This window comes from Centrocercus urophasianus, unplaced genomic scaffold, assembly GCF_019232065.1.
Source record: "Centrocercus urophasianus isolate 14NV4802_14NV808 unplaced genomic scaffold, USGS_Curo_1.0 seq_60, whole genome shotgun sequence".
NCBI lineage: Eukaryota > Metazoa > Chordata > Aves > Galliformes > Phasianidae > Centrocercus > Centrocercus urophasianus.
In genome coordinates, this window is record NW_024885200.1 from 398,118 (window position 1) to 415,474 (window position 17,357).

A 17,357-nucleotide genomic window follows, 5' to 3' on the forward strand; every position below is an offset into this window, starting at 1 on the left:
TCAGATCTGGAAAGTTAGCCTTGCTTCTTTCTGATCATGACAGGGAAAATGTCCAGAGCAAGCCAACAGAGGCAGTGCCTCTTCTTTTCTCTGACTCATGCTCTGGCTGTCCCATCGTGGTATGAACAGCTCTGTTGGGCTGGGAGCCGTGTGTACAACCCTCTGTGTGCAGCACAGACAGTGCCTGCTGCCACAGCCCTGCACACCTCCTCCACTTCTCCAGCCCTTGCAGAAGAGGAAGACTGATGGAGCAGCACCCACTGCATCATCGTGCATGCTGCTCACTGCTCTTGGGCAATGCGCATCAGGCTGCAGCAGCTCCCAGGTGTAACTCTTCCTGTCTGGCCAGGGCAGGAGCAGGTGACTCTCACTCGTGCTGCAGGGAGTGCGAGGACACACTTGAGTTGCCCAGTAATGATTTGAGAGTACAAAAGCAATCAGAGACACAAAAATCACTTTTACCTGGTGGGAGATGCAGGCTGCAAGGGGCTGCAGATCCAGTAAATAGAAGATAGCCTGGTGTGTCCTGCTTGTGGTGGGGTCTTGATGAATCTGTTCTCTAAGCAGCCTTGAAAATCTACCTTTGGCTTTTGAGCTGAGCTGCATGCACAGCTCGCTTCTGCCGGCAGGAGAGCAGGTGTTTGCAATTAAAAGTTAGTTGTGGTCCTTTGCAAAGGTAAATAGGATGTTGTTGATCACTGTAGGCTTTTGCCTCTCTGCTGCTTGCTTGTGCCCTTCTGTTGCTTGTCCCTGGAGCTCCTCAGGGCAGAGCACCATTCATCTGTGCCTGTGCACTCAAATATGGAATCCTCCTCTTTCCTTCCACAATGTCCATACTGCTGGGCCTTCCTGGGGCCTGGGAAGCTTTCCTCACCTCACTTCTGCACACTCCTTTGTTCTGTGATACCTATCAATAGAAAGCTTCCCAAGATATCTGCTTGTCTCTGAACCCACGTATGCTCTTCTGTCCCTGCCTGCATTACTCTTTGAGCTTTTTCTGACTACATCTCAACTCTGCTCTGTACAACCCTACAAGTTGACAGCAATTAATCAGAGGTGCACAATCTCCCTCTCCTTGAAGCCTCCCTCTTTTCCTGAAGCTCACTCCAACTATTGCTGCTTCTAGTTATTCTGCTTCTCTATTCAACTTTATCACTGCTGCCCCATTCCTGGAGACAGGGTCCTTTGGAGGGTGGAGGCTCCTGAGCCCCCCGGGTCCTGGCTGGCAGAGATGCTCACACACAAGGCCCTTGTGTCTGTGGATGGGGATGTCTCTGCTGACAAGCATTTTTCAGCCTGATGAGGCAGAGTTGCTGTTGCAAAGTACTCACTGCTGTATTCTATTCCACTATAACTTTTCAGCCTTTATCACTTGCAGAAAGAACCACTTTAGTCCCATATATCTGACTCAAATCACTGAAAATGCCACACTGAAAAGAGATTTTCCTTAGAAAGAGATTGGCTGCAGTGCCATGGCCCTTTGTCTCTTAGAAAATGCCCATTGGCCAAACCCTGCAGCTTATTCCTCCTCTGCAATTCTGGAATTTCCACAAAATACCCAGCTTGAAAATAGAAGCTTTCCCTTTGAAAAGCTTTGGAAGGCTGTCGGTTTCTGAGGAAATGCTTCTGGGTTTCATCAAAATCTGCTGTGCTTTGGTGCTCTTTTCAGATTTTTATTACTCTGAGGTAAATTAGATGCTTTCTCAGAAGAATGTCCCATTTCCTCTCTATTGGTAGTGTAATATTGGCATCACAAGTGCGAATGAGAGCATAGCTGAGATGTGACAGTTTCAGACTCTTTTTCCTCAGAAAATTACTAGGCAGCTCCTTGACTAATGCCCCACCACCTCCTTTGCTAAGAACTCTGGGAAAACTTTAACTTTCCCTACAAACCTTTTTGCTTCCCTTCTATTTCCCTTTTCTTAGTGGCCTCACCATCTTGCCTTCACACAGCATTGCCTCCTGGTGCTTTCTTCTCCCTGACTCTGGCGGTCAGGAGGGGCTTTGATCCAGAAGGGGCTTTTGCTGACAGCTGCCTTAGTGGCTGTGGACAATGGACTTTCACAGCCTCTTGCACTGTAAAGAGGTAATCACTACATGTGCTGGGCTCCCACGCTGCCTTTGGCCTTGGCCTTCATCTCTTTCCAGCTCCTCCATTCCTTGTAAGAGCATTCCTTTTTGTCACAGAGCTGCCAGTACAGGGTGGAGGCTTGCCATCATGAGGCCATCTCGACTTTTCTTCAGCTCCACATTTTTCTCACTGTTCTGCTGTGCTCTTTGCACTCTCACAGCTGTTAGGGCAATGAAAACCTGTGGTGGTTTCACTCATCGTACACCCAGTGAACCCTGAGCCCTTTGTCTTTTTATCGTGGTGTAAGTCCCCTTATGACAAGGGACCGACGTGCGCTGTGCCATCCCCCTGCAGGGACACCTGTTTGTCTGCCTCTCCCCCAGTGATCCATCTGAGCATCCCCTCACCAGTACTAACGTGTCAGCAGCCTCCCCAGCCCGTTCCGCCAGCAGCACCTGCCCTCGTTCTCCTCCCTGCATAGCTAAGCCCAATCTTCTCTGTTCGAATTAGATATTTTGTTCACTACTTTCTTACCTTAATTTCCCCAGGAACAACGAAAGCACCACAAGTTTTACCAGCCTCAGAAACTAAAATAGTTGTTATGGAAGAAGAGTGTAAGTACCTTTCCCCCCCACTCCCATACAGCTTCTTTCCCCTTATTTGTTTTGTTTTTATGACACAAATTGCGTAAATGCTTGATTGCCTCCTGGAATCTTCTTTAATTGCTACTCCTCTTTCATTTCTCCCAAAGCCCTGATCTTCCACTAAATCTTTCAAAATATGATTTATATTGCTGTGTCCATCTTGGAGAGGGAGAGGTTAATAGCTGCTGCAACGGTAGTTTGAAGAACACACTACTTAAAATTGGGGGTGGATTTTAAGTCTCTGCAGCTCTTCCAGTGCATGGATTTATTGATACTTCTAAGATGTGCTTGTTGCAATCTTTGGTTTACAGATTTATTTTATTTAAACTTTTTGGGTCTAGGTGAAAAAAAGCGAAACAAAGCAGGCTTCAGGAAATATTAGAGAAGAGACATAAGGGCATAAGAATATGTCAAAAGAAAGAGGCAGAAAATACAGCTGCTCACTGCTGCACATTATTTCTTGAGTTTCCAGAAAACAAGAGAAGATTTCCCAAAATGTTTGATTTGATGTGTTTTGATTTGGTGGAACTACTTCTCAACGCTCCCTCGGATTTAGTTGTCGTGAGCGCAGTAGAAAATAGGCACAAATGAACATCAAAGCGTGGAGCAATGTATGCAAGTGTAGCTGGGAGCCAGGCTGTTGGCTTGTCTCCTCATGGGACGCAGTGTTTGTGAGCCCCTCGCTGTTCGGGGCACCGCAGCTCGCAGGGAGCATCAGCACGCTGGACAGCCCGCCGGGCGCCTGTGCAAAGGCGAGCCGAGCGCCGAGCGGGCACTGCCGCGTCTGTGCTGCATCGCCTTCCCAGCTGCTGAGCGGACAGTGCCGCTGGCTGCACCTCTGTGGTGACAGTTCCGCTGTCCAGATTTTATAGGAACTTCTTCTATTTGGAAAGCTCCGTTTTTATGATTTTAAAGGAAACCTGATTCTGAAAGCTTTTCTGCTTAGACTATGCTTAGCATTTGACCAGCAGATTGAGGGAGGTGATTCTGCCCCTCAACTCTGCTCTTGTGAGACCCCACCTGGAGCACTGCTTCCAGTTCTGGTCCTCAGCAGAAGAAGGATGTGGAGCTGTTGGAGCAGATGCAGGGGAGGGCCACAAAGCAATCAGAGGGCTGGAGTTCCTCCCCTACAAGGACAGGCTGAGAGAGCTGGGACTCTTTAATCTGGAGAAGGCTCTGGGGGGACCTTATAGCAGCCTTCCAGTACCTGAAGGGGCCTATAGGAAATGGGAGGAACTTTCATAAGGGCAGGTAGAGACAGGATGAGGGGAAATGGCTTTAAAAAGGAAGAGGTTAGATTTAGACCAGATATTAGGAAGAAATTCTTTCCTGTGGGACACTGGAAGAAGTTACCAGAGAGGCTTTGCCCCCACTCTGGAAACATCCAAGGCCAGGCTGGATGGGGCTGTGAGCAGCCTGGGTTAGAGGGAGGTGGCCCTGCCTATAGCAGGAGGTTGGAACTAGGTGATCTGAAAGGCCTCTTCCAACCCAGACCTTTCTGTGATTCTATAATTCTATGGTTCTACAATTCTGTAATTCTATGATTTGCTCTTTCATTGTTCTTGGCCTTCCACTACACTGGTCACATCACGCTGGGATGTGGCAGTACTGATGCAATGACTGTACCATCTTTCCCCAGGATTTTTCCTTTGTGCTCATCAGCATAGGTCCATACAGTACATTTTCATCACATTATATATGTGCTCATTACAGTGAAAGCAAAATTTCAGCAATAGAATGGAGACGTGCAAAAATGCCGTGTGACCTGCACAGAACTCTCTCCTTTGGAAGAACTTCTTTCCTTTGCTCTCTCAGTGTGGTAATGCCTGCTTGGCTGTCTGCATTTTTCTTACTGATACGAAGAGGTGGTAAAGTCTCCAGACATAAAGTTGTAATCAACTATTTCCTTTACATTCTTTTTTATGCTCTCTCTCAACTTTTAAGCTAATAACACATTATCACTGATTTTCATGCATGATCACTGCTGGTCCATCACAGAGCTGCATGTGTCTAACATACGGGGAAGTAATGAAGATGTTGTGAGTTCTGACTATCTGGAAGGATGATAAGTATCTCATTCTTATACACTTCATGCATTTACTGTACATGTCTATATTCAAAAGCTTGTCTGTAGTCCCAGGTTTTCTCACCTCATTTTTTCACTTAAATGTTGAATGAAATCCACCGGATTTTAAACACTATCTTAGGACAGCACTATGTGAACTGGAGTTCGGTGATAGCTGTAGTTCCTTGGGAGGGGAGTGTGCCATGTGCAGGCAGCTTGGGCACATTGCTGCCTTTCTGCCCATATTTCCCCTTTGGAGTATTGTTTAGCCTGTTAAATACTGTTAGATACCACCTTGTAAGTGTAACTGCCAGCAAATCCTGCTTCCCTCCTCTTCAACAATGGCTGCAGACCTCTGGTTGCTGCTGCACACTTGGCACAAGGCAGGCTCAGATGCCTTGACAGGACTTGAAACACAACCCACATCTCCAAGCTGTTCTGTTCTTGGCTAATGTTCTTCTCTGGAAGTCTGTTGTTTGTCCTACTGCTTTCCATCTCAACATCTTCCCCTGGCTAGCTGGCATTTGACATGAAGCTACTAGGTGCATGGGAGCAAACCTGTACCACCAGTTCTTAGAAATGTCGTTATGATGGTGTACATGGGATCTCTTCCCCAGCTGCTGTTCCCTTTGCTGCATGCAGCCTGCAGCAGGGCCCCTGGCTCCCTTTGGCAGGGCACTGGTTGGTATGGGTCTCACAGATCTCATGATGGTAAAGAGAAATCCAGGCATCTCATGACGTTTTCTGTTTTCCGCTGTAAAGACAATCCTGATGTCAGTGTGGATTTGGGACTAAAGCCAGCAAACTCAAGTGATCTGGATTCAAATCTGCCTTGCATCCCAGTAGAGCTTATGTGGGGGCAACAGTATAGTTGGGGGAAGTACTATACCCACTATGGGGTATATGCATGGGGCACCACTCCTTCAGTGGTGTAACACCTTCAGGTGAGAGCCATTTAGCAGGTGTAACAAGCTCTGCCATGGAGTATGATGTGAGTTGGCCTGGTCACAGAGGCGTAGTGTCAATCTTAAGCAGCTTTAGTTCACATAGTCAAGCTAGACTCTGAAGTCCAGATTCCAAAGGGAAATCTCTGTTGTCTGAAAAATTGCTTCTGTGATGTTATGTATTTTGCCACGATACAGCTGTCTTTCCCCTTTTCTGAATATATACTTATGTCTTTGTGTTGCTAGAGCATCCACAGAGATGCTTGCTTAAAAAATTAGCCTTGTCCATCGGAAAAAGTGTTAAATAAGACACGTTGTCTTGTGTTTGTCACAGGCTAAGGTTGTGCATTGGATGGCTGCAATGGCTCAGCTCACAAGCAGGAACTTTTAGGGATGGGGTAACTTGATCGTGTGTCATGATGAAGAGAGAAACGTCCTTTATAGTCATTCCAACATGCAGAGTATTCAAAATGGTAATGTGATCCTGTCACTGTGCAGCATGAAGCAGCCAGACAAGGTTCTGGAGTCTGTGGCTACAGACCTGCGTGGTAAACAGAATAGGAATCATTATCAAAGCTCAGAAACATTCTAACAGATACAAAATGGAATAAAGTACAGAGCAATCTGTAAAGCATTCTGAGATGTAAAGTCTATGCAGGATAAAGATACTAAAACTTTACCCACATTTCATTTCCAGAAGGTGGTAATTTTGAAGTCTCTGAAAAGGGCAGGTAACTTCTTTTGCTCATTTTCTGCTACTGGGCTCTCCTCTAATCCCTTTCCTTGACTTGGACAAACAGGTGAACTCTTAAGCATTAAAGGCGTACAGGCTGGGTGCAGGAAGTGCAGTTTGGATATCATCAGACAGTGATGGACAGGTGCTCTAAAACAACATGTGGATCACTGTAGCATCTGGGCCACTATCCGGATCATCTGGCTGAATGCTTTCCCTTTGCTAGCCTGCGTGGGATGGGCAGTGTTTGCTTGGCCATCTAATTTCACTTCACTGATGCTCTGCAGCACAGTGAGGTTTGGGAGCAGGTGACAGGAAGATGGAGACAGAGCAAGAGAGGCAGTGCTGAGTTGTGCTGGTGTACATGTGATGTACTTGGGTGAAAGCTGGGCTCTGTGGATTGAATTGCAGGGTTTGTAATTCAACCACTCCCTTAAGTTCCTTTAAAGATCATCTGGAAGGGTAGGTGAAACAGCCATTCTTTCTCCAATACAGTCCACTTCTCTGTGCATCTTGTTGACGTCACTGGACTTCATTCAGTCTCTCCTATTTGCTGCCTTCTCCAATGCTTAGTATGGTAAACAATGGGAATTCTTTCAGTACTTCTCTCTCCCAAGTGAGATAAACCTGGTGGGCTGCCACAATTACAATGGCTCAGTGGTGTCTTTTCTCAGGTGTGGTTTGCAAGTCACTGATTGAAGCATTGATTGATTGATCAGTCACTGATCTGATTGAAGCAAAACTTGAGCATCTACCACAGTAAGATGTGCTGAGTAAATAAAATTCAGTCAATTTTCCTCATGCTCCTTCAAGGCCTGTCTGGCAGGTCTTTACTGGATAGCCATGGCAGATCTGCATGACGATTGTGAGGTCAATAACTATTCACCCCACGTCAGTCCGGTCTAAAGGCACTCTCCTAGAGGTACTAAAGGTACTCTCCTAGAGTATTGATCCAAACACAAGCATGGTGCTGTCAGTTTTGGGTGGAAGGGTGTCCAGCCTGCTCGGGGCATGGCTGGAGCAGATAAAAGCTGCTCTGCCAAGGATCATGCAGACAGACCAGTTGTCAGATTAGACTAAAATAAGACCTGGTGCGGCCTTTGCTTAAAAGCCTAAATTTAGAGTCCAGAGCCGGAGGTGTGGTTGGTAATTGAATGAAGCCTGCACGTATGCAGGCACGGTACTTTGAGGAGGATGTGCCGGAGATCTCATTGTCGATCTTCAGAGCTGTGCTATGTCTGTGTTGTGTTAGATCACATTCATTGCTTATTTTGCACAGCATATTTCTGAAGTAACCATTCTGCCCGCTGCTGAAGGTGTAACGTTGAGACAGGCCATTACGACTCTAAGGGCACAGAAAGGAAGTCCATCTGTGAAAAGTAAAGCGTGGGTTGGAAGCTGACATCCCCTTGAAGAAGTAAGGCAGTATGGCCAGCCTTTGGAGAAGGAGGCTATGTACCAGGGGATCTGCCTGGTGGTCTGACTCCATCCTGTCACACTACTTCTCTTCTTGGGCTTAAGCTGCCCAGCCTGCAAAGCATTTGTGCTGGCACTAGCCCCGCTTTTTCAGTTGTTGAGCAGATCTCCTCACTAAAGTATCATGTTGCTGCCATTACAATTGATGATGGAGATTTGGAAAAATAAAATGATGTGGTGCTAAAACATAGAGAAAAACATACAGAAAAGCTTAGGAAGAGCTACTTCATAAAACTGGAGAGATCAGCTGGGAGAAGCAGCTGGTGGGGTTTTGATTATGCAGGACTTCATCCCTCAGTAACAGGCAGTCCCTTGGTGCTTTTAAGTCTTTAAACTTGTTATGCAGTGACACGTGTGGACAGTCCATACAGAACATGTGCCTGTGTGGTTTTGATCAGCCGTATCTGTTGCTCTCAGGTGATTGTACTGAAGTCTGGCATTTGTATTTTTGGGTGAACTTCTGGTCTGGCTTTTGACGCTCGTGATCCCCACAGGAGATGGGAAGGCAATTTGAGCAGGATCTATTTCAAAAAAATGCAGGAGTAAATGCTGGAACATTTCCAAATGAATAAACGCACAGGAACACAAAGGGGCAGAATTTTTATGAGCTCTAGAGTCACTGATCCATTGCCAGGCAAGTCCCAGTCTGTGCAAGCCCTTCTGATTTTACGTACAGATAGCAGCAATGAGCATCCAGAGTCCATTCACTTCTAGTGAGAGAAAAGAGCGCTGTACCAAATGTACAAAAATCTGCCACCGAGAGAATGGTTAGGATCAACAGTCCCTCCATGTATTCATCAGCGTAAATCATGGATTTAGTGTGGCTCACTCTAGGATTACACTGCTACAGCTGAGGAATAGGTTGCCAGACACCTTCTCAGCCATGTTTCCCTGACAAGGAGTTGGATGAACTAGGTAGAGAGGAACCTCAGCAATTCTGTGTTTTATCAGTAAGTACATGAGGCATATACAGAGCAGGCAATTTGTATACACTGTCTGACCAGCTGAGTTCATCCGTCTAACTGAATGTCTAAATATTGAGAGAGTAAAGTGTCTGTACTCCATGAACTCACTAGGCAACATTATTTAAAAAAAAGAGTAGTGAAACTATCTCTGTTTCCCTGCTTTCCTCGACAGTAGCTGGAGTTTGTGAAAAATTAACTATAATTTATAGTCCAGGCTGCATTAATTAACCCTTTGGAGACTGAAGGCAGAATATTTCACTTGATTCCTGAGAACACCCTGACGAGCTGACTGCAAAGCCTAAACAACATGCATGATATGAGTTGCATAAGATTCTTGGTATAACTATTAATGTCCTTTCTGCTTAGAGGAGAAGAGAGGAGAGGAGAGGAGAGGAGAGGAGAGGAGAGGAGAGGAGAGTCATTCACAATCCTATCAGTCAGAGGCAGCCCTCTTTGCCCATCCTCGCCTCCTTATCCCTCTCCTTTGCTTTCAGCCCCAGCACTGAGCCTGGCTGGAGACTTGCTGGGTGAGCTGCTCCAGGCTTTGCTCCCCCTTGCCAGAGCTTTGTGTCCAGTTGGCTCACAGAGGACCCTGCCTCAGGGCTTGCCATACTTATTCCCACTGGTCTCATTGTACCACTTCTTTTCTGCAGCACTTTTCATGCACACTCCATATTTCTTGTTCTTCATTTGTTGAAGTGCTTGGAGGAGGCAGCTGATACATGACTGATGTCACTGCGCAGATCCTTTCCTTTTCTCCCACTACCTTCACCCAGTCCCTTTTCACCCAGGTTGCAGCTAACATGCCATTTCTTGCTGCAAACCGCTCCCTGATCTACTCGGATCTCCACTTATTTCAATAACCTTATAACTTCCACATTCTTTGGAGTAGATTGGGTTATGCTGGAAGCTGAATGAAGACCTCATTCTACCACACCAGTCAGTGGGGAGTAAAATCTGCCTGATCTGACACGGCAATGAAGGTGCTGTAATTGCAGAAAGTCTCCCTGGGTCACGAGGCACACCTGAGAGATGTTTGGAGCAGAGGTGAATGCATGACTGCAGATAAACTGCACATGGAACTCGCTTTGCTGACATCAGTTACTGAGTTGCAGATGACTCAGGAGCAGGTATTTGCAAAGGTATTTCCAGTGGCTCAGGCTGATGAGGAAATACAGTTACACACAAAGAACAGTGATGGAATGCTTGTGAGTCTGTGAATTATCCTGCTAGTGTGGTGGAAACCCAGTGAAATCCCCTTTGTCTCCATGCTTCATGCTTCAAGCCCAGAGGGGCTGCACTGCAAAGCAGATGTGATTACATTTTCTGAGCAAGACATTTTGTTTCTCGCTGCTCCTGCTCCCTGCATTGGCAGGTTCCTCACTAACTGTTCTTAGCTTCTGGCCCCATGGGCATGAGGTTCTGGCCTCGGCAATATCCCAGAGCAGTCAAGCCCCTTTGGAGGCTCTGCACTCACTGTCAGGGTTATTATCAATAAGGGTCTGCATTCAGTAGGTCTAATCTCAAAATGGACATTGGGAATTATGAGCCCTGTGTGCATCCCTGGGCCACACTTTACCTGCAGTTCTGGTCTTGTCATCTCCAGCAGGAAAAGTAGAAATAAAGATGGCACAAAAAGGATTACAACAAAGTAACCTGTGTGTAGGAGGCTACTAAATCATTGTGCTCTAGCTGGCAAAGAAGATGCTGCCTGTGCCAGCAAAGCCACAGGTAGCACAGAGGAAGTGTGTGGAAACGAACACTCTTTTCTTCTGGTGCAAGAGCTAGAAAGGGTCAGGTTTCAAAGAAGTAAATTGAGGTGTGCCTTTTCACACTGTGTACATAACACTGGAGTTCTTGTCACAAATAATGTGGATGCTACAAGATTAGATCTGTTCAAGCAGCAGCTAGACACATTCATAGAAGAGAGATCCATCACAGGCACTGCGGCTGACTTGATGGCCTTAGCTGCCCATCCTAGATGGCCAGAAGAAAACTGTCATTGCATGCTGATCTGCCCTTCCGTAAGCGTTGCCTATTTGTCAGACTCGTGTCGGGGCTATTGTTTGACCAGTAGAGCTCAGCTTTCGTTCTGACAGCAGCTTGCATTTCATGACACTCTTCTCAATCAAAACCTGAGCTGTCTACCTTTTTTTCGTAGCATTTGGAACATCTAGATTGTGAGAATATGATTTTGTGACTCAATTTTAAAACACCTTGTGCTTTGCTGAAAGAAAAGACACGGGACTTGCAGAAAATGGGATTTAAGAAATAATGACTTTAACAAGGTGCTCCTAGGAGAACTGACCAACCGCCTCTTTTTCGGACAGACACAGCTCTTGTTGGGACATGCACAACTTGCACTTCCCGAGCCTCATTCATGTCAGTCTCTTTTCTAATTCTGTTTAAAAGAAGAAAATAGATTATGATTGGATGAAAATCCTGTTATAATGCCAATCAGATGAATCTCTTGCTGGTCAGGACTGTAGTTCACTCTGGTGCTAAAACATCAACGCAGCATGGTGTTAAGTACTCAGCTGAAGGAGCGGCCTTGCAGTCTGTAGGTGCTATCCTTTAGAGCTCCCCCGTCCTCAACAAGCAGTTCCCCACAGGTCATGGAAGTAATGTGCTGCTATAAAAATCATACAGACTCATTACAAAGCCATTATGATGGTTTTGGTTTCTAGTTCCCATTAAACTGAATTGGAAGAGATCCCACTAAGATTAATTGGAAGGAAGAAGTGAATTTCCCGACAGAAGTTTGGGAGTTTTCATATTTCAGGGGTGTTTGTGGGGAATTCTTTGCAGTGTTGGTGGAATCATCTATCCTCAACTTCCGTTTTATTTGTGCCTTACACAGCAGGAAAGCCATGGACGCTTTTGGAAAAGCATCTGTACCCAGGGAAACTTGAGTCATGCTTACTTCCCTCTTCTTAGCACAGACTGGGACTGGCTGCCTTATCGTGTTTGGTCTCTAGAAGCAGAACCAGAGGCACTACAGAGACATGCTCAGAAATAGGGGCGGAAAAGTTGTTTCTATTTGCACTGGACCTGTTGTGGGCACAGTGAGGACATTTGCTTCATGAGCTGAGAAATCATTTCCTCTGGGAGATGTGGAGCAATCGAAGCATCCTCCTATCATTGAAGTGTCCTCTGCAGAATCTCTGGATCTTGGTCCAGCATTGGGATGCAAATCAGGCCTCAGCAGCATGCCAACTGGCCCTGTGATTCTGAGAATGCGTTGGGCTTCCTAGTGCTGGATTGCATGCACATGAAAAAGAAGGATGAAGGAGAGCTGGGAAAGGGCACTTCTCCACAAAGCTTACCAAAAGGATGATCTTGTCCTGACACGCTAGTAACTTGGAGGAGGGCAAGTCCTCAGCTGCCCACTCACTTCGCCGCCTCTTCTGGGAAGAGTGAGGTTAAGTTGCAGCCCCAGCACCTGGAAAGGTGAACGTAGGTCTAAAGGCATGGGCTGAGGTCTGTAGCTCCAGGGTTTTTACTTTGGCAAGTGAGCTAATTAAAAATCATCTAAGAAAACAGAATTGTCCGACAAAGGAAATAACATTATATCCTTTTTGTGTTTGTGTGTGTGTTGTTTTTTTTTTCCTGCAGTAACCACAACTCTCTCCTCCTGGTCTGGGCATGCTAGAAAATGCAACGAAACAGCCAAATCCTATTGTGTCAATGGAGGAGTATGCTACTACATCGAAGGGATTAATCAGCTGTCTTGCAAGTAAGTGAGTGTAGTTCTTGTGTCAACATGCAAATTACTTGGCTGTGGGAGAGGAGACTTCTGTGCAACTGCAGGAGAGGTAGCTCTGAAATTCTGGCAATTGCAGTTCAAGCTGTGCAGGTTCAGAATGGGAATCTAGAAGGTGAGGGAAGGGGAAAAAGGTTCCTATTTTCTTTTTTGTGTGAGTGCCACTGCTGTTCCTGACGTCTCCTTCTTTTCTTAGATGAATACACCTGTCCTGGCTGTTCCCTTTCTTCCCTTTTCCTCTGCAGCTTCGGGGAAGGTCAGGTCCCTGAGCTCTCCCTGAGCTGTGTCAGTGCTCCTTGCCCCCAGCTGACACCTCCTGTCCTCTGAGCAGAAGGACACAGCCACCTGAGGGGTGCCTGGCAGAGACTTGCCTTTTATCCCCCCCCAGTCTGCTTCTCATGGGCCCAGAAATGGGTTTAGCACACAGCTCTTCACTACTGTGTGCCTACCTGTGTAATGGGCTGTGGGGTTGTTTATTGTTACCCTTCAAATGCTAAAATCTGAAAGAACAGAAAAATAGCAAAGAGAAGCATTGTGTATACTTAAAATGAAATTTCTTGGTGGGATTAAAGTGGGGCTGCATAGTCTGAGGAATGTGGAACAGGATGTGAGAGTTTTTCACCTCTGGTTCAAACTTATCCCATTTAAAAAGCCCAACAGCATCTTGGTTCACCCTCCAAGCCTGATGTGGATGAGAGCACAGTCTGATTCAGTGCTGGAGATGAATGTACCCAAGCCAGCGCACACCTCTGTCTGCCCCTGGGCTCCCACGGAGTAAGCCTGATCTGGTGCCCTGGGAGTGGGACATGATGGCTTGTGCCCAGCCACTGAGTGAGGTGAGGCAGTGCCCAGCCTGGCTGCTGAGCCCAGGAGTTTTGTGGTCAGCATCAAAGCACAACAGGCCCCACTATGCCCAGCTTGGGGAAGCCCAGAGCTGATGGTTTTCTTCCAGACACCTCGGAGTGGAGAGGTTCTGGCAAAGATATTTACATCTGTGGATCTCAGCCTAGTCCCACTGCCACTACACGGTGTGATCCTTGCTAGACAACTTGCCTCCTCAGGCCTTGATGAATCTGAACAGAGCCATCATCTCTCCTGTAAGGGCTGTGAGCTGGACTACACTTAGCACAACTCCCCTCCACTCTTGGTACTCCACTGTTTTGGCAGGAGTAGGAAAAGTCATAACGCATTCTGCTGAGCTCCTGTGTTCTCACTTTCCAGTGAAGGATCAGGTATAGTGGGAAAGACATTGTATCAGCAGTTTCTCCCAGTTCTCCCAGGCTTAGCTCTTCTGACACAAAGGAGCTGCGTAGGACAGAGACCAGTTGCTGTGGTCCTCGACACTTTCCATGCGTGTGAGATGAGAGCAGCCCTTCTACACCAAAGACCTGTGTTTTAGGGTAGTTGTCACTGCCTTTGATGTCTCTGTGGCACTGTAAGTTCATTCTGACAGCATCCCCCCACTGAAACATGAGGGAAGACGCAGACACTATTCTGGTATAGTGCAGCCCCATGAGGTCCCAATAATTCCAGTGTTCCCATGCTTGGGACGGCTCAGCCTTTTGAGAGGAGTGTATGGTCCAACATCTCTCTCTGAGCAAAGTGCTGGTGCCAGAAACATAGATCTCAGGGCTATTTCTTCTTGAAAAAACTTGAATCCAGATAAGACTTTCAGATCAGATAAATTACTAATTATAGCAAGAGTTACCTGAGGCCCTGCCGTGTGCAGATATAATCTTTAGGCTCTGTTATCCCTCATGAAGGATAGACATGGTAATTATGAAGTGTCTTCAGCAGAAAGACTGATTTAAACAAGGTAATTCCTACCCTGTGAAGAAACAGTCTACCTTCAAAAAGGGGCTGCTATGACAGCTGATGAGCTCAGTGACAAATTCCATAAAGGTTTTATGTGCCGTGCAAAACAGACATAATTATCTCATGTAATTTGGAAGCCATAATTTCCTACTTGCAAATGGTAAAAAGATTTGTTTCTGATGGGTCCTGAGATACCAGTTGCTAAAACCAAATGGGAACTGAATTGGTGAATGTGGAAGGGCAGCAAATGCTAACTGAAAGAAGGTGCTTGAAGATCTGCACTGTCACTATTCATCTGCCAGAGAAGACAGTTCTGCCCAGGGGACCCAAGTGCTTTCCATGCAGAGCAGTCATTTCTGATCCTACTTCTTGAGGAAATGTCGGGATGTTCATTCTTCTTTAGTGTTTCTGTCATCAAATCATAGACTGAAGATGAAAATCCTGGATTTTGAAGTGATACAATTTAGAGTTTCTGGGACTCCAGAAATGTATAGTTATAGAGAAATGCAAAAGTGTTTGAACTTTTGAACATATGAACATTGCATTTCTCTTAAAATGACTTTCCTAATAACTTGGAGTATTCTTGTGAAGGCTGATGATGGATAAGATGACTTCAGTGTTGCCTGCCTGTGAACTAGCAAAGCAGCAAAGTGCTGAAATATTTCACAGCTTCCTTGTTGCACCAAGGCAAGAGGTCAGCTGCTGTGTGTGAAAGAAGCAGTGATTTGGATTCAGAAAGGAAGAAAGAGAAGGAGGAAAAGATGCAGGCTTTGACCTGCATTTCTCAACTCTGTAGCATGGGAGCCAACCATTGCTCTGAGATGTGGCCATGGAGGATGTCATCAGGTCCTTCTGCATACAGCCTCTTCAAGGCGCCTCGGTACAGAGATCAGACAAGAGCCACGTGAGCCTCTTGAGCCAGCCATGACATATCTACCCGTACACTGTTCCCACTGTGCCATTCTGGTTAGAGTCATCAGAGCCTTGAGGGTCTTCTGGCACTGTATGCTGCCTTGCAGTCTTCCTTCACCAAGTGCTGAGGAGATTCCAGAATGCCTGGCCTTCGTGTGATACTACTGGTCTTTCACTGCGTTCAGAAGACAGAATTTTAATGAGTTCTTGTTCACTACCTGTCATCATTCTGTAATCACAAGCAGATTTCATTGAAGATCCTTGCTGTTGTTGTTACGCCTGGCACTTTGGAGCAAAAAAAGAGCAGCTGGATTCTCAAATGATTTCTTCTGAAGTGGCTCATACTTATTTTGTTACAGATATTGCCTAAATTGGCAGCTAGCCTCTTAGTATTATTTTTTTATCAGGCTTCCCAGAATTACATTCCTCTTGGTCTTTTAAATTCTAAGGAACAAACAGCAGCTCATCTTTTGCCTGCAAACTCACCTCCTCTCTCCCTTTTCAATACACTTCATCTATACTTTGGAGAATGCAGTTTCTTAACCAGGGAAAAGCCCAGAATGGCATTGGAGCTGTGCCAGGCAGTGTGTCTGTTTTGGATTGTGTGCTTGCATAAATCAGTCCTTAATTTGAAGTAAATTCTACACATGCTCGTGTTAAAGGATACTCAAATGTGGTACAAACTGTGTTTTTACGCATACTCTACAAACAGACCACCTGGAAGTTAGATAGGAGGAGTCTGATCTGCCTCGGATATTCTACAAATTTGAGGCATAAACCCAGAAATCTACTGAGCCACACACATACAGAATTGGTTCAACAGCCTTAGAAGATTAAAGAGCCCAGGCTCTTGTTGTCAGAAAAATGTCTTGACCTTTCTCCAGACCATTTTGCTCAGAGAAGCCTTAGAAGGTGTATGGACTGTTTTCTCACCGTAACAGCAGGGAAGCTGCGAGTTTGAGTAGAGCAAATTGCAGTGCCTGCAGAAGGGATGCACGCAAGCGATTTTCAAGAGCTGGGACAGAAACAGAGATGTTGTGTCCAACTGAACTCAGTGCTTGGGAAGGTTTGCGGCCTTTGACTGTGGGCCTGCCTCCATCCTGGAGCCTGTTGGGTTCTTGGCGCAACTTGGAGCAGCTTGAGGCGGCCCTGAACTGTTATCACTGAGTGCCAGGTCCTACAGGATTGGGCTAGTGTATGTGTCACAGCAGAAATACTCTTCTTCCCATTTAGTCTTGGCACAAATCATCTTCAGCTGGGGTCTTCTGAGCAGAGCAAAGAAACAAAGTCGACTCTGCTGCACAGCCCTCCTCTGCTACGTGATTCTTTGGTGTGTTTAATGCAGCTGAAGTGGCTGGTGGGGCAGGACCTTAGTGAACTGCGTAGGATTAAAAGACATAAAGAGCTTTAAGAGCAACCTCCACCCCTATGATCAGGCCGTACAGGTTGTGTTCACAGGAGTCAGGTTGAAGGATTCCCAGATGCTGACTTTCTGGGTGTGGGCTGTCTACATTTAACAAAATTACATGTTCACTGAAGAGCTCGCAGCGTTGAGCTAGGGGTGAAAATCACCACATACTATTCCAAGTCTCCAAACCAGCCAGGACTAGTTCATTATGCTTTGTATACCATTTATCCTGGGTAATGAGATCAGGTACCTTTTTGTGTTCAAGTGGTCATTCTATGCATCCAGTTCAATGCATTCCCTTTAATGCGCATGTAACTATAGCAGACCCCTGAGAACATTCAGAGCGTGGAAGCTGATCCTTCAACAGCAAGGCTCAGTGAAGACAACAGTGTTGATCCCACTGAGCTCCCACAGCTCGGTTGGAAGTGCGCTGCACTGTCTTCACGGAGACTAGAAGTGGATGTTCCTGTGGTTTGGACTCTGTATACAGCAAACATGCCTTGATTAGATAAGATAAGATAAGATAAGATAAGATAAGATAAGATAAGATAAGATAAGATA

At 46.1% G+C, this 17,357-nt stretch overlaps 1 protein-coding gene across 2 annotated transcripts in view; it reads left to right on the plus strand.

The window, feature by feature from the left end:
• NRG2 (neuregulin 2) overlaps positions 1-17,357 on the plus strand; it is an 83,431-nt gene that overhangs the window by 36,918 nt on the left and 29,156 nt on the right. Inside the window, exons 4-5 of one of the 2 annotated variants that reach the window (XM_042836433.1) lie at positions 2,620-2,685; positions 12,514-12,634. In XM_042836433.1, coding sequence (XP_042692367.1) covers positions 2,620-2,685; positions 12,514-12,634 — 187 coding nt within the window. The remainder of the gene's footprint in view (positions 1-2,619; positions 2,686-12,513; positions 12,635-17,357) is intronic. The other variant, XM_042836434.1, reaches the window with a different exon arrangement.